At 37.4% G+C, this 27,319-nt stretch overlaps 2 protein-coding genes across 4 annotated transcripts in view; both read left to right on the top strand.

The window, feature by feature from the left end:
- The first annotated feature begins 979 nt into the window (after positions 1–979).
- BRDT (bromodomain testis associated) lies at positions 980–22,057 on the top strand. Of its 3 annotated transcripts, none has more exons than XM_017729919.1 (19): positions 980–1,198; positions 3,302–3,439; positions 4,159–4,288; positions 5,107–5,279; positions 6,430–6,801; positions 7,813–7,941; positions 8,112–8,300; positions 9,548–9,735; positions 9,810–10,099; positions 10,184–10,297; positions 11,849–11,971; positions 12,879–12,940; positions 14,146–14,308; positions 15,052–15,164; positions 16,419–16,560; positions 18,270–18,343; positions 19,599–19,798; positions 20,970–21,129; positions 21,853–22,057. In XM_017729919.1, the coding sequence occupies exons 1-19, from the start codon at positions 1,007–1,009 to the stop codon at positions 21,919–21,921; spliced, it is 3,021 nt and encodes a 1,006-aa protein (XP_017585408.1). In that variant the 5' UTR covers positions 980–1,006; the 3' UTR covers positions 21,922–22,057. The 3 variants fall into 3 exon arrangements, with proteins under 3 accessions (XP_017585408.1, XP_017585407.1, XP_017585409.1); XM_017729918.1 differs by having other exon boundaries at positions 14,125–14,308; XM_017729920.1 differs by lacking the exons at positions 14,146–14,308; positions 15,052–15,164.
- A 5,016-nt stretch (positions 22,058–27,073) lies between these two features.
- Positions 27,074–27,319, top strand: part of EPHX4 (epoxide hydrolase 4) — a 17,152-nt gene continuing 16,906 nt past the window's right edge. The window contains exon 1 of the mRNA XM_017729921.1: positions 27,074–27,170. The gene's annotated coding sequence lies outside the window, so the exon portion shown is untranslated. The remainder of the gene's footprint in view (positions 27,171–27,319) is intronic.

Raw genomic sequence — 27,319 nt, 5'->3', positions numbered from 1 at the left:
ACACAAAACTTCAGTCTCTTGGTTTCCTTGGCACTCTTGATGCCAAGTTTGAGCTTTTTTTCTAGATTCTACTGTACTGATTTACAAAATGTTCAAGAAATTAGACGTTTCATTATGTTCTTATTTAAGTATTAAATGCTGTTGTTTATTTGCTTGTTGCTATAAGATTTTTTGCTAAGTTCAAACTGTACTCTTTTGCTCCTGTCATCCATTTCTAACCTTGGAGCTTTGGATGGGGAAGGTGAACAGCTTGCACTTGATATCATATAGCGTGGGTTTTTTTGGCAGAAAGAAGCAGGAAAAAATGATAGTGTGTTGTAGTAGTTGAAAATAGCGTATGATGGACTTGGCTGGGTTGTGAGGTACTTAAAACTACCTCAGAACTTTTCTCCTAATGCTGGCCAGTTTATACAAGAGGCAGATCCTGTATGTGTCTGGATTTTTCCCTTCTAAGATAGATACTTTGGTGAAAGGATTAGCATTTAGCTAATGATGTGTGGTGGTGCAAATAGTATCCACTCTTATTAGCTGAAGTGTAGGCTTCAGGAGCTCAGAAGAGGTATGCTTTGAATGCTGAAATAAATGAAAATATAAGATGTGTGATCAGCAATATCTGATGGGATGATGCAGTTGTTGGAAGAGTGGGCCATGTGCACTGTTCTGTCAGTGTGCTGATAACAGTAGCTGTCTACCTTATCATGACTTTTTCTGCACCTCATGAAATACTTCATTCTGTTAAGAAAAGCAGGCTATCAGATTTTTTAGGAGAAAGCTAATATGCATTCCTAGGCTCTAGGGGTGCAGTATATCCAAATATGCACTTTAAAATAAATGTCTTGCTTAAAACATGAAGGTATGCCTGGAGTTACAGTATTGACATTCTACAAACATGTGAACATGTAAACAGCATTAAATCTAGATATCTTCACTGAATATTTCTGGTTTGTTCCCTTCAGGTTAAATGCATAAAGATCTTTGAACAAGTGGATATACAAACTCACTAAAGATGTCTGTTCAAAGCCAACACCATTCCAGTATTATTAACCCTCCTCCACCAGAATACATAAATAACCAAAGTAGTGGATGTCAAACAAACCAACTTCAGTACTTACAGAGGGTGGTCATGAGAGCCATGTGGAGACACAACTTTTCCTGGCCGTTTCACCAACCTGTAGATGCAGCAGCACTGAATCTTCCTGTAAGAACCATTTTGGAATTGGGGTATTAATATGTAAATCGTGTCAATTAATGTTAAACAGGTTTTTTCTGATGCAAGAGATTTTGGAAGACTATTTTTGCTATTGAACTGCTGTCATTAATCCAAGTCTATGAGAAAATGCTTTTCTTTCTAGAGAAATGCTGCCTTTTTGCTGATTTTTCTGATCTGAAACTAGTAAATCAGTATTTCTAATGGATGATAATAATAACACTTAAACAGGCTTCTTAGAGTTTCTGTATATTGGTGTTCAGTCTTGTCTTCTGGTTTAGACATATTTATTAAAACTGCAAATGATGAGTATTTTCTTTGGCCTTTGAGTTTTTTTAATATTAGGCAGCCTTAATGTCAAATACGTTATGATGGAAAATCAGATCTGATTGACCCCGAAGTAAACAGGCAAGTCTGGAACCATTTTGTAGCAGAGAAGTCATTAGACCTATAGTATTTGTCAATTTCAAATCATTATGCTCTGAAGTTTCTAGAGGAAATAAATGTCCCTGCAAAAATATGGAAATAAAAAGAGATGTGGTTCTCATTATACCACAGTGGAAGAACCTCCTTCCATGAAATAGAAGATAGGATGCTTAAATGATTTTTCTGTATTGCCACGTGCATGTTATTTATGCTACAGCTTAATTGTAACAAAGTGCCTGACTACAATGTTTTGTGACATGTGATTTTAATTCAGGTATTTTTAGACTCCAATTTTGGATGTTTTTCAGTCAAATGAAAATACAGGTTATTGGCACAATGGTATTTCAAATGACCTGGAAGATACTGCTCTTGGTAGATAAGTAGAAAGGTGTTAAATAAAACCATTATACGTTCCCTTGGATTGTTTTCTTTTTTTCCCCTCCACCAGCTTAAGCATTGATATTTATTTCTCACAAATTTTCAAGACTAATTTTGCAAACTATGTTTAGAGCAGACAAAAGTCTTTCTGTGGCTGTTTCTTTTGACAAACCCATCTGGTCGGTTTGTACAAAAGCACAAAGTGACTATCACTCTGTGTCTTCTCTTACCTTTTTTCCTTCTTGGAAGTGGCTGTCAGTTAAGGCTAATATTAAGGGGCATTCCATCAGAGTTGTGGTACCATTTGCAGCTGGCTTCAGGCCAGTTCTGCCTCTCTGGATTTCTAAGGCAGCCTCTTGACTTCTAAGAGTATGTATTAGTTCAACCATTGCACAGTAACAAGCAAGCATCTGGCTCCATGGCAAGAGCAGTAAAAGTATTTGCCCCCTTTGCATTTCTCCGCCAAATGTTAGAAGATGCAGAATGGACAATATTTAATTATTAATTGCATTTTTGTTTTGCTAAATTAAATAGCCTGCACTCTGGTGTATTCAGCATTTCTATTTCACCAAAACAGATTGTTAGGATAGCTTTAGAACACTCCAGAAGTAGTAGTTACTTCATACAGTTGCAATGTATATGTTATAATGTATATGTGAACTTAGTGGGGATATTTGCATTCCAATTTCTTAAATGCTCCATCAGGGAAACAGCCTCACAAGGTTTTAGCTATGCTACTACAATAATGGTGACAGTTCCCATTCCAGCTGCCTTTCAGTGATATTGCCACATCTTCACTAGACCAACCCTAAGAGGAGAGCCAATATAGCCAGGTATAAAGTATTTGGCAGCAATTGTGAAAACTTGGTAGGTTCTTTTTGTTAGTGACTGAGACTTTGTTGAAGTTTGGCTTCTTTTTCCTCTGTTCTGTAAACTGGAGTGCTACTTTGTGTAAACGGCTTTGAGATAACAAATGAGAAGTGCATATACTTTTAATAAGTACTACTACCAGCACAGCTCTGGAGCCTGTTGAAATAAATATTCTTTGGGGCTTTAAATGGTATGTTACATGGAAGGACAAGGACAAAATATAAGCTGAATATTTCCTGAACACGTACTTTTTTGGTGCCTATGACTATAGGGGAATGTTTTCCTTTAAATAAAATATTGCTTCTACCATAATGCAATTCTCCTCTCTTGTAATTTAACTTTCATAACTAAATCTGTAAAAATCTTCATATCCTAATTTTAAGGTATCTGTTTGGTGACTTATTTTTTCAATACCTACAGGATTATTACACTATCATAAAGAAACCTATGGACTTAGGCACCATAAAAAAGCGTCTGGAACATAATTACTACACAAAAGCTGCAGAATGCATTGAAGATTTTAAAACTATGTTCTGGAACTGCTACATGTATAACAAGGTATGTGAAACAGCAACCAGTACCAGTAACGGGTTCTACTGAATGATACAAACAAGCACATGGTTATTAGAACATGCAGTAAGTTAGTTGACATTTTCATGATTTTTTTGGAACTATTTTCTCTGAAATGTTGGGGAGGTTTTTTTTCTAGGTTTGACTGAGGACACATAAGTGAAGTCTAGCTTGCTGTTCCAACAACTGAGTGCATAGTCTTTTCTGCACAATGATCCCTCATCCAAAATCTGAGGTTTAGCTGCAGAGCTCATGAACAGCAAGCACAATGTCACTGCTGTGCAAGTCTAAAGCTAGCAAGCCTGAGCCATGCTCTGTTCCTTCAACAAGTTTAACCTAATGAAGTGTGAGCACCTCCCTGTGCTTGAATATTTGTTGGCTGTGTCAGTGTCTTTGAGCTTCAACAGCTTCTTCAGAACACAGGAGTAAAAAAGGGAGTTGCAGATCTGCCCCCTTTGGCCTTTGCTGTAGAAGTATGCAGATGTAAAGGAGTTTTCAGTGGAACAGTGGGAGAAAGAGTATTTCAATGGTAAAGTAATTTGCTTTAGAGTTGCAGGGGCAGGGATGGCAATGATTTCTAGACCTCTCGGGTACTGGTGGCTTTTTTCAATCTGTTGGGACAGAATTCTCTAGTCTGGTTGTTTTAAGAGATAGCTCCCAATACTGCAGCTTCTCCTTGACTGAATGGTACGGCCCATATTTTGCAGCCAGGTGATGACATCGTGTTTATGGCTGAAGAACTAGAAAAAGTGTTTATGCAGAAAATAGCCCATATGCCCCCAGAAGAAAGACTAGTGAGTCTCAATAAAGGAAAGAGAAAAGGAAAGAAGACAGAAGGTAAGGCTTGTGTTATATGCTGAACTTGTAATGTATTAAGCAAGCAAAACTGGAAATAGGCTCTTTGTCACAACCCAACCCTGGAACAGTTTGGGTGTTCTCTACTCTTTCCAGAACAATCACACAAATAACAATACTTCTATAAGGCTTTAGAAGCTTAAAAAAAAAAAAACCCAAAGTGGTTGTTTTTTTGGTGTTTTTTTTTTTTTTTAAGAAAAGGAAACTGACTTCCAATTCAGAGACTGTCATGCCACTTAGCACTGTGAACATCTGTGGGAACTAAACAGAATAAGAACGAAAAAGACATGAGTAATCTAACCAGCCAAACTAAATACAGAAAAACATTGGTCTAAACTGTTCTGAGATCTCAGTGGTGGAGATCTGTAATATTGCTAAGCAATATATGCAGATATTAACTATGCTTAGGAAACATGAACCTTCATGATGCAGTCTGCACCCTTTGCTGCTTGGTCTTTGTGTTTGTAGAAAATAACTCGATACTTTCCTTGGCAAGAACATTTTTACAATGTACGGAGTGCAGTATGATGCCTCTTTAATCTTTGGTCTGAAGTTAATCCACACTTTCTTGAAGCCAAATAATGTGTAACTTGGTACAATATTCTAGCTGAAGCACTAGCAGTGCTGAGTAGAGGAGGATACCAAGGTTGCCGTAAGTAACGAACACTCTTGTTTGCATGTATTTGTCATTCATGTATAGAAGGGTGATTATGTTGACAACTGGTCAACTTGACCATGAAAGAAATTAACTGCAATATTGAAGACTTAACTTCTAAAATGTCCTGTATTAAAATAACCAGAACCACAGCAGCCCAACCCTGGGACTTCAAATGAACAAAGCTCAAATGAGAAACAAGCTGAAAGCAGTGAGCAGCCTCCAGTGATGACTCGAGAGCAACAGCAGGTTCCACTGGCTCCTTTGTCTGCAGCTCAGCTGGCTGCTTTAATGCCAGCTGCAGTCTCTATAACAAAAGTAAGTTTCCTCAAATAACTTTCAGAAAGAAAGATATTGAAATTGCTTCCTCATGCACTGACGGCAAAACCTTAGGAGCCATTCTTATTGCTGTATCTTTTTGAAACTTTTATTATAATAGAAGATAGTAAGAGATCTCTATTAAAATCTAGGTCTCTGCTAAATAACTGGGCCAGTACTAATTCTAGAAACTAAACAGAAATTGGGATGATTGCTTGGCGCATCTTTCCTTATAAATGTGGTTTTAAAATGTTGTTCTCAAAGAAATAAAATTAAATTTAAGATGATCATTCTTGAAGTGTATTATTATATACAGTTGTTCTCAAAGAAATAAAATTAAATTTAAGATTATTCTTGAAGTGTATTATTATATACGCTTCTGCAGGCTTCACCTTAAGGATAAAGGTTTTAGTACTAAAATAAAGCTCTAAGTTCTATTTAATAACTTCTCGTGTTTTCAACATAAATCAAACGCTTGATTCTCCAAAAATTAGCATGTTTGCTTAAACGCTGTGTAACTAGAATGGAAGGTGTTTGTAGCTCACAAAAGCAAAGCAAATTCTTGTTTACCTCAATCTGAGTTGTATGTGAACATACGAAAAACACTCCTGTATTGACTTTGTTTTGGTTTTGCTCTTCAGTGAGCAACAGGCACTTCTTCCAGACTCTCCTATAGTGTCTATTTACACTCACGCAGAGTCTGAACACTGATGAAAAAGCACACATTATATGGCTTCCAAACCAAATACTAATCAAGTTAGAGAAAAACAGTGATAAACCATGTGCATAAGGCACTCAACCAGGCCTAAAATTAATTGCAGTAGTTTTCCCCCTTCCTGTAGCTGTCAACTTGCATGTAATTTCATAACCTGCCAGCTTCGTGGGATCCTCACAATTGGCTAAAATCTGACCACAGCCTGACCTGCAGTACTACTTCTTTTCTTTACATCTAAGATGGAGTCTGGTGTGCTGATCTTGTAATACCTTGTAGGTATTTAGTCTAAGGTTGGGGGATTGCTGCATTCTGCTGTGACTTCAATAGCTGTAAAAGTTCTGACACTTTTTTGGACTACACACACATGAAAGAATAATCTAAAACTGACCATTCTCTTACTGTTCTGAACACCTGTTTATTTTTGTCTTTTCTTAGGCAAAAAAAGGTGTGAAAAGGAAGGCTGACACTACAACTCCTAGTACTTCAATAGTGACAGCAAGTGGTGAATCTTCTGCAATGTTTAATGAAAGAAAAGCTGTTAAAGTGCGTGGAGGTGAAAATGAATGTATGGTAACAAACAAGCTTCTGAATAGATCCTTTTCAGATTCTCAACAGCCACCTGGAATTATTAAAAAGTTTCAGTTGTCAGAACAACTAAAACATTGTAATGCAATACTTAAAGAAATGTTTTCAAAGAAACATGCAGCATATGCATGGCCTTTCTTAAAACCTCTAGATGTGGCATCTTTCTCCACTGGTGCGAACCAAGCCATTGCCAAATTTCCTACAGACCTAGGAACCATTAAAGTAAGTATGTTTCTGGGGAAATTAGACTATTTGTGTAATTATAAGGTTTTAAATCTGTTAGCTGAGAAGGTGTCATGAAAGCTGCTTCTCCTTTGAAAGACGTAACAGGTCTAGAAACCAAATACATTTGTTTCTCGAACTTAGCCAAGGTCACTGAAGAAACTCTTCTGAGTCTCGTTGTGACACATAGCCACACATAGTGGCTAATCTACTTATCTGCTGAACAAGCTAATAAAAGTAGTGAGGGAATTATGATCTCCATGAAGCTCTTCCAAGCATGCTGCATGTTAAATATCTGTCTGTACACGCAGTGCTGTTGTTAATGTCCCATAAAACAAAATGCAGTTCTGCCCACTTCTGCTTTTCCCTTAATCTCAATAATCTTGGTGAAGTGCCCTAGAACTTCTGTGCTGTATGTTTACACGTTTCACCTTTTGAGTGGAAAGCACCCATTCTAGATGGAGATATGTGGATGGTGCTCTGTGAACACTGAGAGTGTTTGTATGGTGTTAAACTATTTAGCCCACTTAAGCTCCATTTTTTGGGGGAATGTTCAATTTTAATAGTTTACTAAATTATCTTGAAAGCTGACTTGCACAATACAAAGGTAATTTCCCAATTTCTAGTCCATTAGTTTGACTCCAGCTATTATGGAATAAGCTTTGTGTAAATACCATGTTTAGAATCAAAAACAGATGCTGAGTTCAGAGCCAAATAAAACCACCCAAACACTGTCATCTTGACCAAGTGCTGAAACTAGTACTACAAAGTCCTTCTAGCAATTACAATTAAATCGGTTTAAAAGAGGGGGGGGAAAAAAATCTCTTATCTTTGTTAAAGAGACAATGTTGAAATGAGAAGCAGCTATTTCCATAATGTTTTTTATAATATTTACTGTCTTGGTACAAGCTGAACCTGACTATATATGTTAAAATTCTTGTTCCTCCTTTCTTTCGGCTTGTTCATGGTGATACTGTCTACTAAATGTGCCTTAAATTTCTTTTCCTCTAGAAGAAAATGGATAACTTTGAATATAGTGATATACAAGAATTTGCTACAGATGTTAGATTAATGTTCATGAGCTGCTACAAACATAATTCTCCAGACCATGAAATAGTTGCTATGGCAAGAAAACTTCAGGTGAGTTGTCTTTTAAGTCAGACTTGAAAAAGAATAGTTCATCTCATGCCCTGGTGTAGAATCTACTAATATTACTGAACTACTATGTTTCTGTGTAGTTCTACAAGTAGTAGCTGCATAATGCTTTTAGAAATCTGAAAAATATGCTGTTCCCAAACCTAACTCTTCAGGATGTTTTTGAAATGCACTTTGCTAAAATTCCTGATGAGCCTGTTGCAAGTGATCATCTGCCACAGCCTATGAGAGAAATGACAGAAGCTTATTCCAGTGAAAGTAGTAATGATAACTCTTCAGAAGAAAAATCATCTGAAGACTCTGAAGAGGAAAGAAAAGTGCACTTAGGAAAGCTTCAGGAGCAGGTAAGCATTAGTACTTAATATGTGTGACTTAAGATCTCTCTGGCAATGCCCTTTTCAATGGTTTATACCAAGGCTTAGCAACAAAAATCAGTTTTTAAAAGATTCTAGTAACTTGTCTTTTTAACACAGAACTTTATTCCCATTTGGAAGCACTGCCAAATGTTAAACAAATAGTGCCTCAACAAATACAAAGTGGCTTTAGTGAACAATTGTTCTACTACTCTTGCCTACCACTTCTTCAGAGGACTCTCAAACTTCTTAAAAAATAAAACTGTGTTCCTGTGGTATGAGAGCCTGCAGACATTCCACATGTAGCTTAGTAGCATATTTTTCCAACAGGATCATTTACTTCATATGGTTAAAAAGCCTTATCCTTACCCTCAGTCTCTTCTGAGCCACACAAAAGTCATTAAATTCTACTTCACAAAGCTCAGTATGAGAGAGAAAACAAGGAATCTCATGTAAACCAGTGAAGCAAAGCTATGCTTCATATTAGGAGTGTGATGGGTGTTGCTTCTGCTTGAATGTAACTTTTTAACCTGATGTATCTATAAACTCTGCGGAAAATTAGCGTTTGTTCTGCTAGTCAAATGAGAGAGTTTTCAGTCTTTGTCAGACTAGCATCATCAATTTATGAATGTAGGCAGAAGGAAATGTACAAGCCAACCTTTACAGTAGTGAGTTATTTCAGTGTGTCTGATTTCTAATCTCATTATCTGACCATCTTCCAATTTATGTTGTGTGAAGCTCTTCTAAACTCTTAGTATGTCCCAACTAGCCATTTCATATTGCAAAATGAGATGTATGAGCCCAGTCCCATGTGCCTAATTCAGCAATGCTGTAGAAGTATAACCAAATAAGGCATTTATGTGCATCCCAAATGCCTGAAATTGAAGAGAGGCTTCTGGAAACCCCTACAGTGATTTTCTTTTCTTTTTTTTTTTTCTTTTTTTTGGGGGAGGGGGTGGAGGAAAGTATTCTTGACAGGATGCTAGAAGGCACATGCTGTTAGAAATGTCTGAATAAAATAAACAGTCCTACATCTTCTAGATGCATAATCTGTGACCAAGATAAAATATAGTAAAATGTTTGGAAAATAAATCTGGTTTGGAAAGCAAATATCTTATTAATATCCACTCAGCTGCCACAAATTTCCTGTGATATTTAGGACCAATTTATTGTTCCTCCTACATTGGCCAACATTATCAGGATTTTGGGGTTTTTTGTTTTCTTTTTCTTTTTGATAGCTTAAAGCTCTTCACCAGCAGTTGTGGCTTTTGACCAAAGCATGCTTATCTAGACCAGAAAAGAAAAAAGGGAAGGCTAAAAGTAAGAAAAGAAAGAACAAGGAAAAAGCTGAAATAAAAAGCTTGATTCAAAAGAAGAAGAATCTGAAATATATGAAGAAATCTAAGAAAAAGCTGTCATTAAACATGTAAGTGTGGGGAACTTGTGTGGGTGTCAAATTATTTTAAACTGCTGTTACTGCAGTATACTTTTTTCCTGCAGTCAATCAAAGAAAACCATGCAGCAGATCTTGTTGGCACATAAGTCAGAAGATGAAGATGCTGCTAAACCTATGAATTATGATGAAAAACGACAGTTGAGTTTGGACATAAATAAACTCCCTGGAGATAAGCTTGGAAAAGTAGTCCATATAATACAGTCAAGAGAACCTGCACTGAGGAACTCTAACCCTGATGAGATAGAAATAGACTTCGAAACTTTAAATGCTTCAACACTCAGAGAACTAGAGAAATATGTAGCAACCTGTTTGAAGAAGAAACAAAGAAAACAGGGTAGGTAGCATAAATGATGTTTTAAAAAGCCCACTAGATTTACTTTCTGTTTTGCTTTCATGTTAACTTCTGTTTCACATGCAGATAAAAATCCAACAAAGTCAAAAGAAGAACTTAATTCTGAGAGGAAACAAGAGCTAGAGAAGAGACTATTGGATGTCAATGGTCAACTAAACCCAAAGAAGGAGAGCTTCAAGGGTAATGTGGCTCTTACTTTTACTCATTTGCAATGGAAATAGCTTAAAGTGGAATTCTTCCCTTGGGCTTCAGTCCTGTTAGGCAGGTGGGGACTTTCTCCTCAGATTAGTTGGGGTATTAAGCTTCCCACAGCTAGTCTCAAGATTCTTTCTATGTTGAGTGAGCTGGAGTCACAGCAGCAAATTTGGTCAGTTACTTGTTCTGTCTAAAGCAGCTTCCTTATTTCTGCACCTAATACTTTATTACGGGTAAAGATGGTAACAGCTTCAGAAATTGAGACACTGAACAATTCTCTTATGCTAATATATGAAAATATGGTGGGGTGTGTGGAGAGTCACGCAGTCTGTTTGCAATTCATTTTCTGTGGTTTAGAGATGCAAGAATAACCAATTCTAGTCATACCTGTTAGGTGGCAGTGTCATTAATGCTGCCATGCTAACAAAACTTGTGTATCAGTGACAGGTGTGCTGTGTTATCTTAGACTTAAGGAAGTGTCCTAGGAGAATCAATTCCATTTTTCAGGCAATAATGCATTTCAAGATCAAAGCCAGAAATTCAGTGCGCACTTGAGCTGTACACTTACTGATGGCTCTCATCAGGGGCTGAGAATGGATCAATGCAGCTGATGCTGCTATTATGAGTCAAGCTGTTCCTCATTAAAAGAGTGAGTGCTATTATTGCCTGCCACTGGATATCTATTTAGCTCCTATGTAAAACCAGTTAGCTGAAATGATAGAATCATCTCTGGAAGACACAGGGACACTTGTATCCAGCATTAGCTCAGTCAGGTCTTCCTGTCTTGTATACATAATGGCTTGAAAATATCCTACAAAGAAAAGCTTAAAGAAGCAGCTGAAATCAATTATGAAGTATATGTTGTGAAGAGAGGGGAAAAAAGCTGGCTAGGAAATCTTTACAACTGGTATCTGGCTTGTTTACAAGAGCTAAATCTGGACTCGTGTCCAGGGAAACAGGTATCCATGTAACTTCTCATTTTCGAAGCCTCTATCAGAGCAAAAACTTTGAAAAAGATTTGACTGCAAAATCATTGTAAGCCAAGTAAAATCAACCCTGTAGATGAAAAATAGTCAGATGGTGGGGAGGTGGCAAAAGATGGCAATTTGGGAGTAGTACATGTGGTTAGGAAAGAAGAGCTGACTGTAGATAAAGAACTCTACATCCAAGTCTGGCAGCAGCAACATGCACAGAAACAGGCTCTTAACAGCAGGAAAGCTTATGGGGGAAAATTACTTGAATTGTGTCTTAAGACTGTATAGTTTTAATCTACTTCAGAATTGTAAATTGTGTGACTACAGCTTCTCCTTGGATATTTCATTCATTCAACTAGCTTGCTGCTGGTAAATCCCACTCTTCCCCTTTCTAGAGGGAGGCCTTTGTTTTCAAGTCCACTGCTAAATTGACAGTACACAAGGAAGGGAAATAAGATGAACTCTTACATGGGAGAACAGGCCTAACAAGGTTGATCCTAGTCTTGTATATGAAGAATGCTCCATTGCAGGTTGCTCTGAATTCTTTCTTTTTCTCTTGCAGTTGAAAACAATGCTGAGTCAAGTACTGAGCCAAGCAGACTGAGTGACAGCAGCAGCTCCTCAGATTCTGGCAGCAGCACCAGCAGTGATTCTAGCTCCTCAGATAGCAGTGACTCTGAATCAGGTTAGAAAGTTTATTTTTGTGTTTGTGTAGGCAAAAAATCTTATCTCTGTTAGCATCTACTGTTCCACATGCTTACAAAGGATTTTAGTTATCTTTGGTTTGGTTTCCTCCGCTCCATTTTGAAGGCTTAATTCAAATGCTACAAAATGAATGCCTTAATACTGAGATTCCAGGTAACACAAAACAAAACCCAAGAACAAAACAACCAAACCCCACTACATCCATTCAACTTACAAGTGAAAATCTTTAGGGACCAAAATAAGCTAGCAAAAGGTCTGTGTATATAACCTGGATACTCAACTATTGGGCTATAGCTTATTCTTGTAGCTTTGATCCCTTTTTGAAAGTGTGATTCATTTTAATTTCATCTTCTGGTCTGCAGCATGAAGGGTGACCTGAGCAAGAAAAGTGCCTACAGCACTAACTGCAGAGCCAAAATCCACCCTGGTGCTTAAGCTGTTTCAAGCTTGTTTAAAGGCTATTACAGCATCAGAACACTGAATGATGTTTCTCTGTACACAGAACTCTCTTTAGTTTTCTAGGGAAGAATAGATCTGCCAAACTGGAGGTCTACAGTGTTAGATCTCCATATGAGGTATAAGGTGAGATGAATGCTCAACTCTCTGCAGTGGTGGGGGGGGAGCAAACACAGTGAATCAATGGCAATGAAGACCCTGATCCTGCAGGAATCTTTGTGGTCTCTTTTTATATCTGGGAGAATTTCTCTAAACACATCAAGCTCAAGTCAATGTATTCAAGATAATGTTCCTTTCACTGTGAGGTTTCAATCTAGGTACAACTGCAACTCACACCTTGTATGTGTGAATAATGAAACATATGTCAATGACTGATTTGGTTTTTTTCCGTCCCTCTTTTTCTGCCCACCTCACTGTATTTACGGTTACAGAAACCTGTTCAAAACAGACTGGAGCCAGGCAGAACTGTCCAGCTTCTACGGAAAAGTCTAAGGTAAACCTGGCTGGAATGGATATAGTGTTTTTGCCCTAAACAAATAACAAAGTAATTACGCAAATAACTTTGTTAAGCAAAGCTATTTTTTAACATATAATGGTACTAGAAGTGATGCAACTTTATCAGGAAATAATGAATATGGCTTGAATGCTATGTGTTTTGTAGGACTGATTGATATGAAGATTCACATGAGCTGTTTGTTAGAAGTAGCTTATGCATCTATACAGGAACAGATATACTTCTGAGGCTTTTACCTTTTATAATCATTGTGGTGATTGTGTTTGATGAAGGGCAGAATGTTCCACATACCCTACCTACCCCCAAAAAAGACAGATACTCTCCAAATCGATAGAATTGACCTAGCAAACAGTGCAAGCCCCACTTAAATGTTTTTCAATCTATTAATAACCTCACTTCTACACCTGAAAAGAAATAAATTGTACAATATACTCCTTAATTTCAGGATACTTTAATATTGCTTATTGCTATGGCATTATTAGAATCAACAGTAATTTTATCTAGAAATAATTCTTAATGCCTCTTAGATTGAATTGCTCTGTTACTGTATTATACAGTGGGTGTTATTTCTTGTCAAGGTTAGCTGCCTTTAACAATTTCCCTTGAAGCTACCAGAGACAGAGACCTTGAATTTCAAAGCAAAATCACAGCAAAATCTTCATTCTTCTTGCAATAGACTTGCTTTCCCTTAAAGTACAGGAAACTAGGCTGCAAATTTATTATTCAGCTGCTCCTTCTGCATCTTCATAAGCAAGGACTCAGGGAAGGAATTATGCAACACCCTTTTTTTTTTTGCTTGAGAACTGCAGCCTCTGCAGTGACAGAATGACAGCAATAAACTTGAGAAAACAGGATCCAGGAAATGAGCTTCAGCTTGGTCAGTTGTAGCAGCCCCTTACTGACCTTCAGTAGCACCAATCATACTTGAAATCCTCACATTACATTTTGTTCTCAGGGGTTTCCTGTACCTGTCAGACCAAGGCAGAGCGTGCACTTTACCTCACAGCTTTTTGTCATCAAAACTCTTAGAAAATTACAGCTCAGGATCATAATACAAGGAGTACTGAATCCGATAAACGGTGGAAATGGGTAGTGGTGGGAGAAGAGGATCAAATAGCTATTTAAAAAAATTGGCTGTATTAACCACTGCAATCTCTTTATAGAGAATACCACTTTGTTTACAGAGGACATCCTGCAATGCTGTTCTGCAAGCACAGCCTTCCTCTCTTACTAGTAGCTTGCAAAATCATGGATCATCTGAACTGCAGCAGCAACCTCCCAATGCACCACAAACGTTTCAGTTTAGATCACTTAATCCTTCAGAACAAAATGCTAAGACTCTCTCAGGTAATACCTTTATGGTTATATTTTACTGCTGAGGAAAGAAGGGGTGTCAGTATGCCTGTATTGCCCAGCAAGCTTATCTTGGTGTTCTGGAGGTTAGCAAGTGGATAACTGAAAAAGTCCTTGCAGGGTATGGATTACAAAAGAGCGTGATGTAAATTAAAGCATGGCAGCACTGAGGATTGGCTAGGGGGTTCTGATTACTGGGGCATTTGTGGCAGAGCAGAGTAGTATTAAAACCAGGAGGTGTTCGTGCTTCCTTCCAATGAGATGGAAAAGGATACCTTAAGGACTTGGGAGTTACAGGAAGTGCTGAACACCTTTAGGCAGGAATTAGATGCTTAAAACTGTCCCCACTATCCAAGTTCATGTCTGAAATCCCTATCAGCTGAATGTAAGGCTTGGTGCCATAGGTCTTCTGAATTGATTGTTGTTGTCTAGACACATCAAATACATGAAGTTGCTTAGGAACTTGACCCAAGGAGCTATTCTTTTCCCTCCCTCATTTCAAAAAGTCTAATAACATCAGACACTTCTGAGATTTTGGTAGAAGACAGCATGAACTGGTAGCTGATGAACTGAGAAATCAATTAAAAACTAATTAAAAATAACTCTCTTAAATCATGTGGCCAGAATGCATATCTTCATACTGAGTTACTCCACAGATCCAAACAGTGACCTAATTTTGAGATGTAGGACTGCATTTTGCATGACAGGGGGAAAATCATACCCTACTTCTTTCTCAGGTATAATCACAGCTGTACCTGCTCTGCATGATGCCCCACACCAGCAAACTCCTCAGAGTACTCCAAAGACAACTCAGTCTTCTGTCACCCACTCCAGAAATGCTCTTCCAGAGGTGAATATGTGCTTCTCTCCAACGAATTAATTTCAAACAGCATCTTTGTATGTTCTTACCCTTTAAATAAGATGTAATATAACACTTCAGGCTTGAATTTGATGTGATGAAGGCCATTTAAGGTTTACAACAAAAGTTTTCTAAAACCCGAATAACAAAGTGATTCTCATCCTTTAACAGGGCATTACTTCATTGCCTATTGGCTGCAACACAAAAGGAAAGCTTGGCTGATCAAGCTTATAGCGTACTATAAAGCTTATTTTACGTCTTTTTGGGGCTATAGCTTGAACTTAAGTAACCCTTGCACACTTCCAGGTTAAAAGTCCACCCTGTAAACCAACAGCTTTACAAAAGAAGCAGATTATAATGTGTGTTTTGGTTTTGTAGAAGTATCAATTTCACAAACTAAGTGATATTGAGGGTCTAGAGGCTATACTGGAAAAGTGTTTTGCTTTTCATACTTTTCCTAAAGCTATGGAAACTGGGGTTTTCAGGGTCTAGATGAGGTTGCAAAATATTCAGTCACCGTTGATTTCTGTCTTAGTATGTTCTTGGAGAGTATCCTGGTTAGAAGGGCCTCTGTGGAACAAAAGAAGTTATTGATGTTACTGCAGCAAGATCACTTCCCTCCTAAGATGATGTGGTGTAAATTTTAGTTGCTTTAATCAGGCTGTAATAGCTTTCTTTTTGGCAATGGATAGAAACTACCTTTTGAATCTATGAGCACAAGAACGTGTCCTGCTATTAAGGATGAAAAGCAGCTTGCCCTTTCCTATTGGTGTCCACTGTCCAAGGTAGCATGTAATGCAAATTATGACTCAGGTTTGTGCAGCACTGTCCTCAGTTCAAGGGATTACTGCACAGAGAAAAAATACCACTGCACTGAAGATCACAGCTACCCTTTACCCTGATCCACAAGCTCAAGTGCAGCAGGCTTTATGACAACCTTATTCTGCTGTACAATGTTAGGGGTTAAAGATCTTGTATCAGTTTCTCATGCTCTACCCACTCTATCACTTGGGATTGCTGAGCAGTGCATATTCTAAATCTGAAGCCTTGAGGTATGAACTTGCTTTGGTTATCATAATATGAATGAAATTTATTTCTTCCCTGGTGTTTACAGAAACTGGAGCTGCAAGAATTTACTGCTCTAAGCTTCAAAACCTTTAATCCTGATGCTGTATAATAACAATCCTTATGTGCTAAACACAAATACTATGAAGAACATATTTTGAAGTCTAGCTTCTCTTCTAGGTATCCAACACCATTTTCCAGGTTGACAGTGCTGACTGGAGTAAACAAGCTGAGCAAACAAGACATCTAGACAAATCAAATAAACTTCAAAACAAGACCTGTGTGAGAACTGCTGATTTAACATCCATAAGTCAAGAACAAAGTATGTAATGTCATAATAAAAACTGTAACCATTATCAGGGGAGCAAAGCCAAAAATGTATATGGAACCGGTTTAAAGAAATGTATTGCTGAACACTTGTACATTAATCAGTTTGTAGAATAACAGTGGGTGTGCAGTTTTCCCTTGCTCTTTCTTTTTTATTTGCTGCTTTAAAAAAAAAAAAAAGTGAAATTAAACAGATCTTTGGTTCTTGTTCTGTGTTAAAATATATAAAGAAAATTGCTTTTTTATTTAAGAATTTAGCTTTCTGAATGTAGTACTAGGGATAAGTAACCCAGTCTTCCATGAAGTCTGAGAATTGATGCCTCAATCTGTTGAACTTTCCTTGCCTTTAACGTGCCTTCTGCTGAAGCTTCATGGAGCTCTTTTCCCAGGGTACTTTGTGTGTATTTTGAGTTATTATCTTTGGCTCTTGGTGACAAGGATCTGACAGTCAATCAATGCCAATGAGACTTTCACTATGGAATAAACTTGCAATTATTACAAGAATATTGGCCCTCTGAAAGCCGCATTCTATACTTCATACATATTTCAAAGTAAAGAACTGACTGAACATCCATGCTCTGTGTCCAGTATTACCAGACAATGATTGTTTTGGTTTCTCCTTTACTCTTTGCTCTCTAGAACACCTCTATAGGGAGGGAAGAAGCTTCTGAAAGCTTGATGAAATTAAAAGGCAGAGCCTGTTCACTGATGAACTCTCTTTTTGTTGCCAAAGAATAATGCTAAGTAGTTGTGGTGTATTAAAGCATTTCTAAAAATGGAGATTTAACTCTCTATGAACTTCTATTCATTTTAGGGTCTTAACACACCAAGCCATACATCTACTGACCCCCTTTGCTTAGACTTGCAGCAGTGGAACTGTCCATGGCTTTGGCTAAGGATTTTCACTTATAAAGTTTTGAGGCTGTGAGGCCTTTCTGAAAACCCCTTTTATGAAAAACTGGCTGAGGCTTTGATACTTCAGAATTCTGGATTCAAACATTCAAAAGCTTATCCTTTGCATAATAAAAAAAGGCCAACATGTTACCTGAAGTTTCTTATTAAGCATTTACCTAAACACTGAAACATCTCAAACTACAGTAGAAGATAAGATAAAATGTGTTGTTTATCTCTGGTTTTAAAATAGTGCTTGGGGTTTTTTTCCCTTCAAATAATAAAGTAACAGCATGGAGTATTTGTACAGCTGTAGGCTACTGGAAATGGGAGGACTAGCCCTTGATGGCTGACCTATTTGCTTTTTAAAAAAAAAAATAGGGTTGAGAGCTTTCAGTGAAATAATTTTGCATAATCTATCAGGTACTCTTAAATAATGCTGGAATCAAAAGGATAGAGGGCTAGGTGGGGAGGAGAAGGAAGTAAGTGGCAAAGGGCTGTGTTGAGGCTTTCTGACCAAATGTTTTGAGCATTCTGCTTGGACCTCTCCTAGAATTAACCAGGAGTTAATTTCTCATCTGTAGCTGAGCTAATGATACCTTTCCCTGCCCAAAAGTAGAGAGAAGTGGTCCAGTTCAACTTAAGCTTAGGACATGTTTGGAAGAATTTCTGTCTTTCTGAACCAAATAATAAACTGCAATGTAAGCTTTTAAGTCAATTCCTGGAATGACTAAAGTTTTATCATTTAGATTTGAGAAAAAATAGCTCATAAAGTCAACATGATTGAAAAGCCCTTTTTAATTCTTCCATCAGGTCATTGTATACCCGATGATAAATGTTATGATAAAAACATATTAGAGCCAATGTCTGAACTTCTTCCAAGAAAGGTAAGTGTTGCTCAAGTTCTACTTGAGAAGAGGCTGAGTTTACTTATGAGGTTGAATAACTCCCTGACCTGGGATCTTCTCTAAAAATCTGTTATTTTACGATTAGAGTATTTAGCGTGCAATAGGCATTGGACATTGTTATAATCTGTACAGATTTATCTCATTTTTAGTGCTAAAAGCAAACAAATCTATGGACTCTCTTCATTTCAGAAGGTAAAGTATATAAGATACATTTATATATATATATAAAATAGTATGCCCATGTTGTCATATTAAAATATGAATTGTTTCATCTAGTTTTAATATTTAAACAAGGAACTAGTGTTCCTGGATCTAGTTCTGATATCCAAGTTACTAGTGTACTTTCCCTTGCTGATTCACTAACAAAAATAAGACTAATGTGGAATATAGTCTTGGTGCTATTGGAAAACCTATTCTGAAAAAAGACAAAGCATTTTTAATGACTAAAAGTATTTATGACAGTTAAGCAAAGTATTTCCTAGCATACAGTAAGTAAATGGAAGGACAGAGATATTTTCTCATCTACTAAATTCTTCTCATGTAACCAGCTATTTTAAAACATTAGATCAAAATTACTAATAATGGATCATGTGAATCTCTGGACATAAAAAGTTTTCTATATCATCTGTTGTACTAAAATATTTCTAGGATTTTCCTTTAGGCACTTAGCTTTCAGAAAGCTATTAACTAACATGTTGAATTCAATTCCAAAAATACATATTTCCTTCATAAGAACATGCTTCTACTAGAAGCAGGATTTCTTAAGAATGCTGGTTTTATTCTGGTTTATGCTGTGAAGAAAATGCCACAGGGGAACAAACAAAACCCACAAGCCTAGTATAAAACTATTGTTATGTAAGGATTACATATAGAGGATAGATGGATGCTCTCTGTATTAAAACCTTGTTAATGGACCTTGTGTAAACTTAGCCTTGTTTTCTGAAATGAAAAAGTGGAGAGGTAGACTTAAATGGTAAGAATAGCTACAAATGCTAATGATTGCTGGCATATTGCCAACAACTCTCAAAATTGATGAGAACGCATATCAAAGTCTTCTCAGATTGCTGTGTTTGCACTAATATCCTGCCAAAGGAAGGATATTCTGGTGTAGATATTTCCAAATAGGCCCAGCCAAACAACACTGTGCTAATGTAAGAATTAAGCAGGTAAAAGATGTCAGTAGTTGCAGCATATTTTTTCCTCTTCTGTGTTTTCCTTTTTCTAATAACTTCAGGATACAGAATTTAAGATTATTGATTCCTGGGTAAGCCTCTGTAAAACGATGAAGATTCCAGCTCCAATAAAAGCCTCTGCTGAGAGCTTCAATCAGTTCAGGGATGCAGTATTAAAGAGGACTGGGCAAGTGCAGGAGTTAAAAAGGCCTCTGGTGCAAGCTGAGAAGGAGCTGCAAAATCTTCCACAAGAAAACAAAAGGTTTGTAACCACATATGTTATGTGTTATGGTTTAAGTGTTATTCTGGTTTTTGCCTGTATGGTATACTGGGTGGCTTAGTTATTCATGAACAAGTGTTTTGGATTAGGTAATTGCCACAGGTGAGGTGAAGCTGGGGAGCCATACCACTGTAAGCACAACTGCACATCCAAAACACTGTTAGTGTGCTTAGTGTGCGTCGGGATTTTTTTTTTTTCTTTTTTTTGATGGAGGACTGTTTGGTTTTTGTTTGGCCATTAAGGTGAGGGTTTTTGGTCCTCTGGAGCACTCAATGCCTCTGGTCATGACCAGAGTTCACATTTGTCCTCAGTATCTTATTTTTCTTGTTGCTCTCCTAAGGGGATACAGGATAACATAGTCTTTGAGAGCATGGTATTAACATAGTTATACAGGGGTTCCAGTATGCATCACTTCAGACAGTAGAATTCTTTGCATTGCTGTAGAAAGGCACCTTCAATAAGCCCCTGCTGTAGTATTCTTCCCTAGTTGTTTGCAGCCCATTTTAGGGAATGCCCTGAGGCCTATGGTCATGCTGAGTGGGATAAGGGACCACCTACCAATTACTGCATTGCAGTAATATAAAAAAGTATAGACTTTGCCACCTTTTGGAAACTGTGTTTGCAAGATTTCCCTCTTCAGTACTCTTGATTTTTCTTGTCTGTTTGACCCTGTGAAAGATAAATCTGAGCTGGTTCCTAATTCTCCTGCACTTGCCCATTCCTGGTTGTATCAGAATAAGTCAATTGCTTGGATTGTTTTATTTTAATAATCAGAGCATTTGAGAGACTTAAGAGTATACTCCTGGTTCAGAATTTAGCGAAATCTACTTCAAGTAATTGGAGAGGATGAAGGTAGAAGAAAAATATCACAGGCCAAGAAAGTAACAGAAAATCAAGAATTTCAAAGCAAGTGTACGTAAGTTTTGTGTAGCACATCTATAAATCCCACATGGACACAGGAAACATGAACCTACCACAGCCCAACAGTTGTGTGCACATAACTCTCGTGAAGGGAAATCACTATGAAACAATGTGAAAGAGAACCACAGTTTAAGTGCTGGGCACTGATTGAAATTATTTGCAGAATTCTATCAGGTTGTTACGAAAAAAAAGAACTTTTATCCTATACTGATTTCTTCTCCTGCCTTTAAAGGGACCATGAAAGCACAGGAGTGGATGCCATGGCAGCAACAGACCGTGAGCTTGAAAAAGAAATACATAATAGCAAACTGCCCAAAGCTCAACAACATATTCTTGATCGAGACCGTAACTTGGCAAGAAAAATGGAACAAGAACGCAGGAGGAAGGAAGCAGTGAGTTGCTGACTCTTGCTACATGATTTTTTTTCAACTTTATTAGAGAATAAACAAATATTAGGTCAGGTCCTTATTTCAAAGGATCTGAATGATTGAAAATGACAGAACTATACTATCTGAAGAGTTAGTCCAGAAAATGCAAAAGGAAACTCAAAGTATGTCTTCAGGTGACATCATATGAAAAGCTATCTGCTTGGTCTTATTACTCCCATAAGCTTAGAATAATTGTATGGTAAAATAAAATTCTGAGGAGGAGTTCCCGCCCTCTAAATAATTTCCAGCCTTCAGTCTTGCAAGCTGTCCATCCTCTTTAATGTGTTCCATGTCAACAAAAGTGCTAGTCATACTGTTCTGGTGTGAAATACCAAGCCTGAGCCTTTTTTAATTACTTTCACCAATAAAACCAGATAGTTTTATGTTTTTAATTGCTACCTTTTTTAAATTAAACATTTTTTTAAAATTCCTAGTGTTGTATAATGGAACGTAAGTACCAGTATGAGACCTTGCTGGATTCAGGTAAGTTTGACTGAAGCTTTCATCTTTCAGCTCTTTTCTGAGGGCTTCAACAACAAGCACACTCAAATTTATCATAATAGAGAAGCCATACATTTTTTGAGAAGATGTGTTTATAGTTTTTTCTTAAATCATTAAGTATTTGACCTGCATAGTATTCATTAATGTCTGACTGCTCTGAAAAGACACTTGTTTGCTTTCTTGCAGACAGCCTGGATAATTGATGTGAATCTGCAGAGAGATATTATGGCATCTTTCGAAGAATATCTTGAGTGAAAGCAGTAGTTTATATAGAATTTAACTTCAAATTACTACAAATAGCACAATTTTGTACCTGTTAGGATCTTAAATGTTAAGACTGCTTTAAAGATCTTCTCTAAAATGCTTTGTATTAAAAGCTTGTTCATTAATACCTGAAGTGTCACAAGATTTATTTTTTTCACTGCTTGTTTGTAACACGTAATCTAGTCTGCTACACAGTGGAATGGAGTTGTTAATTTGATTATAGTTTCATCTGTTGTGTATATATGGTATTAAAAAAATGATTTTTACTTTACTGTGACACACCTGCACAAAATCTGGTCTGTGACAAAAAGATCTCTTTAATAGTGGTACTGTCTAAGGGGTGTGTAACGTTACCTGTAATCATAAAAAAAGCTTCCATGAGCTCTATAATTTCACTAGTAAGTCTTATGTACTTGCATGTCTTTTAAGGCCCAGATGTGTTTAATGTATTTTACGTCAACATAACATTTAGCTAAGGGTGCAAACATGTTTACCCCAATAGTTGTAGTTCTTCTCAGGAAGAAATTATCTAAAACAACTGGCTCCAGTTTGAAAGATTTTCTGATCAATGCAAGATATTATTAATGTTGAAAAATTGTCTGAGGTAGAAACTGGAATGTAAAAACCATACATTCTTGTTGATTATATACAGCTATGGGAAATTAACATGGGACTAATGAAATACTGTTTTACAGAATTAATACCAAAACACAATGTGTATTAGAGAAACTCTGGGTGGAAGGGGCCCCCTTCAGACAATCTAGTCCAGTAGTCTCCAAACCCATTCTGTCATGTACCCCATCATTTAAAAATTTTAAGCATGGACCCCAAGACATGTACGTTTATTAATTTATAAGTTATATACAACATTTCACTGTACTAGTATATTTTTTATATTACATTATAATATTTTAAATTTCTGATGTTATTTTTAATCCTGTTTATTTAATTTTGCTTAGTTATTATTTTATTTTGTAATTTTTGAAGATTGTATTCAATTTTTTTTTCCCGTACTCCACTTTGGAGACTACAGATCTCATTGAGCCTCCCACTCAAAACTCTGTCCTTACAGAGAACTTCAATTTATCAAGTTCCTGGATGAAAAGTGAAGGTAACACTACCAGTTGTGGTGAGATTCTACCACAGACAACCCAACTAAGTAAGCTAAGGAAACAAAACTTTTTACAAATAACTGAATTTTCAGAGAAAAACAAAAAATTGCTTCTAAATTCAAAAATTCCACCTAAAGAATGCCCCAAAATGATAGTCTGGTCTTTCAGGCAGCAGGCTGATGAGTTAGTGCTAGATCCAATATATTTATTCAACAATAAAGTAGTTGTGGATCTTCAAATTCTGCCATTGCTGGAATGGTATTACTTCATTCAATGGCACAAAGAGTGTATATAACAAACACTCAGACTGGGCTATCACCCTTTGCAATGTCTAGGGATGTCCTGGCCTGGAGGCATGCTCAAGTGTATGCTGTTTGGGAGATTTGAGGGCTTGGCTAGGACAGGGATTTGGGATGAAAGATGGGTTGTAATGTAAAGTGGTATTGTCAGGGTGTCTTTCAAATCCACATCAAAAGTCATCTGCCTTCATTTGTAGCTTATACATTGTTAATAGCTATTTGTCCTGCAATAAAATACTGCAGTTCACATCCAGGACTCTCTACCTTGCTGTCACTTGGATATATTTTGTCTCTGGGTTAATCCAAGCTCAAGACCTCTTGCTTTGGAAATAGGAAGTGATAGAGGGAAGGGCAAGAATTGTATCTATCTAATTATATCTATATCTATATCTACATTCTATACAGCTATATGGGCACTGCTGGTAGGAACGGGTGCTTTTGTCCCTTCAAAAACTAATTTCAGCTTCCATGACTCTATACTGTCATGACAGCTTAAAGTCACAATGTTAGTGCTAATGCTAATCTGATAAACCCTTTATTTGCAATCTCCAAGTCACTTGGAGAGGATAATCAGTTCCTGTCTCCAGACAGAAGGCTGAATCCAGAGGTAAGGGAGATGGCCTCCAAACGTGAGTAACAATTCTCTGAGGACTGTTTGCCCAAAGCCATGACCACACTCAAAGAAGCAGGAATACCACTTGAGTAGATGCTCCCTGCAAACGAGCTGTTTAAATAAACAGTTATCTAACACTTACAAGGTGTACTAAGTTCTGTTACACCATTCATTTACCTTTATCATTTTGAAAATGGCTGCTTTAATGTGTCACTTGTATACTTGTGTCTGTGCTAGTAGACTGTATCTACATATAAATGAAAGGTAAGATAGTTATTAGCTTTAAGAAGTTGCTCTGTCACTAAAAAATGGAATATGGTAAATTTCTTACTATCAGCTACAAGTTGGTCAGGCTGGAGGCAGAGGCAGAATCAGTGATGTGCAAAGTTGTCCTCTTTTGTCTCTCAGAGAAACAGGATTAGTTGAGCTGACAAAAGACAAATGGGCAGATGGCACTTTATAGAGGGCAAAGCACACTGTCAAGGCACATAAGACCATCTGCCCTGGGATTGGTTTGGCTTGGCACCCATTAGAACAATCATTTAGAGCAGAAGATGAGAAAATCAAAATATAAGGAAGACAGAAAAATAATTTTTGGGGCAATCAATTTTTCTTATTCATATGACATGTAGAAAATTCTAAGCTTTCTTCTGCAAAATCTTGGAAAATGTGTGGAAGGTATTTGCCTCGTACAAACAGGTTTGCCACATATGTGGACAGTGTGGTCCTAGAGTATAAAGCAAATGTCCCTGAATAAAAGAGGAATTCTACAGCTTCCTTGGAAAACAGGACAGCTAAAGTGGCACAGGTGGGGGTGCCCAGAAATGCTGCATTAGGGTGTGTAGCAATTTCATTGTGCAAACACTGCTCACAACTGTTAGGTCACCAGCACTACCTTCTTCCCAGCTCTCATATTGGATCTATATGCAATACCTGAAGATGGCATAGCTAAACTCCATAGCCAAAAGGTTTGCATAATTTAGAAGCTTGACATGAAACAGTTGAGGTAGTTAGTGATGTATAAAATAAAAACAGACTTAGTTCTATTCTTGTGAAAAAATTGGCTCTGCTTCTTCCTTTGTAGAAGAACTGCTGCGTAGCTTGGCCAAATACCTTTGTATAATAAGGCACATCATGGTTCCATCTTTATTCCTGCTTGTATTCTAGATGACTACTGGAATTTTGTGATTGCTGTGCCTAAACCACCACTGGGCTTTCATCAACTTTTCTTTGGAGGCAAGTGAAAGCTTGTGGTCAGTTCCAGGATTTCAAACATGTTTTCCAAGCTTTCTTAGGGGATGTTTTCTAGTAATTCATTCTGATTTATTCTAGTTATTCATTCTGGTTTATTAAGAAATTTGATGGCTACTGTGATATAAACAACAGCATTGGTTGTTTTACTCCTGCCAAACTTCCTCATTTATCTAACTGGGTCACTGGTTTACTGAGGTGCACTTCAGGGAAAATTCTGCTGCTGCTTAGTCTGATATTGAGAAGTTGCAAAGGCTTCTTCGCTACAAGAAAGGTCATTAGCACAAAGTCTGATGCATAAGAAATTAGCTGTATGCGAATCCTAGGGTTGGCGGTGTGAGTAATCTGAGCACGAAGGGAAAGCTCAGGCTCAGTAGGCATGATTCATGTAATCCTACTGGAGTCTGCAGAGGCCAGTGTCTGAACTGAATCATCTGCTTCTGATGTGCCTTCTCTTCTTGCCCAAGAGAACAAAGGAGCCTTAAACAGCCCTGCACCTTTTTCCCCAGCTGACTTTTAAAGCTCCTCACCTTAAGTTTGTAAGGCTTGCATTCAGACAATAAGCAGGGATCATGAACAGTGTTATTCAGCGTTGGCAGCTGGTGTAGGTTGCTGGTATTTCATTTGTGTTATTGATAACAGGAAGCTTGGCAGCTTTTTACAGCTACTTAAAGATGTTATCTTTAGTAATAGAAAATAAATTCAGATTAGGGTTTTGGAACTTGTTTAAACTTTTTAATTCATGAATTTATGAAAATGCAGTAACAGGCCGTTCTTTATAACATTCCTTTCTGCTGCTTTAGTTCATTTTACTTGATTTTCTAAAAAAGAAAAATTTTGAACTTGTTGAAACCAGCATTAATTCTGTCTCTGCCTTCAATGGGCCTAGGATTCAACACCAGTGTCTATATTTGTAAGTCTGAATTTAGAACAAGTAGGAGAAAGCATTTGGTATATTACAGACAAAAGTCATCTACAAGCTACGTTCCATGCATAGTGAAAAATTTGTATATATTCTCTCTGCATACATGCTTATCCAATTTTTTTTTTAAAAACTAGCTCATTGAATTACACATCTTAGAGTTAACAGATGGATGCTGTCTTTGTACCAGCTTCTACTTGCACTGCTGGACAGAGCAAAATTATTTCTTGGAAGTTAAGTTTTAATCCTACACACTCATCTGGACCAAGAACAAATTCTGTTTTTCATTAAATTCAAGTAAAATTTAACAACTCTGCTCTCTTCAAATGGCAAGAAGCTGCATGTAAACCTACATATTAGCTGTGACTCTCATGTGGTCTCCCAAAAGTATCCTCTAGTCTGAGAAGCAAAGGATTAGGAGTAAAGGTAAACAGGCCATGCTGTGAGTTAGATCAGGATTTGACATGCAAGCTCAATTATACTTTTCTGGTAGTCAGCAAATACCATGTCCACATTTTGTTATCTTCTAGACCTAATAAACTGTAATTTCTTATAACCTGCACTTTTATAACCTGTAAAATCAATTTCTTCATATAGTTACACTTATTATTTACAGTTTTGGATTATGTGAACCATTCTAGTTTTAAATTACCCTTTACCCTGCATATCAGTAGGTTAATAGGAGACAGACTCGAGCCTTTTTTCTTACCCTGGCATCTGTGGCCTTGTATGAGACGTTGACCCGTTAGTGTATTCTTGTCGTGATTTACTAATGAGCAGGCAGGGGATTGTTCAGCCTCTGTCAGCCCTCAGGAGTTGAGATATCAATACAGAATAAGTTATGTTTAGGCAATTATATTGGTATCTTTTTAAGAAATATTCATTAGTAATAGCATATAATAACTAAAATTGTAATACGTTTACAAAATCACCTCTAAATGGGTAATGGTGAAGGCGCAGTGAAAGAATGTAGTCTCGAAAAACACTACGGTGCAAGCACACGGCCCGTGTCTATCGCTATCCATCTCTAGCACGGCAATAAGGTAAGGGCGCTCAAGGGCGCGCTCGGAGTGTGCAGCGCGATCGCTGCCGGGGCCTGGGGCAAGCACGGTGGTGGGCGCGCTGCTCCCAGTGACATTCCGAGCGCGTTCCGATGTGTCTGGCGGCTCTGCCGGAGCGCGCAGGTGGCACA

This window comes from Corvus brachyrhynchos, unplaced genomic scaffold, assembly GCF_000691975.1.
Source record: "Corvus brachyrhynchos isolate BGI_N302 unplaced genomic scaffold, ASM69197v1 scaffold101, whole genome shotgun sequence".
Taxonomy (NCBI): domain Eukaryota; kingdom Metazoa; phylum Chordata; class Aves; order Passeriformes; family Corvidae; genus Corvus; species Corvus brachyrhynchos.
The sequence above is the reverse complement of the archived record's forward strand: the minus strand, read 5'-3'. Positions and strand labels throughout refer to the sequence as shown.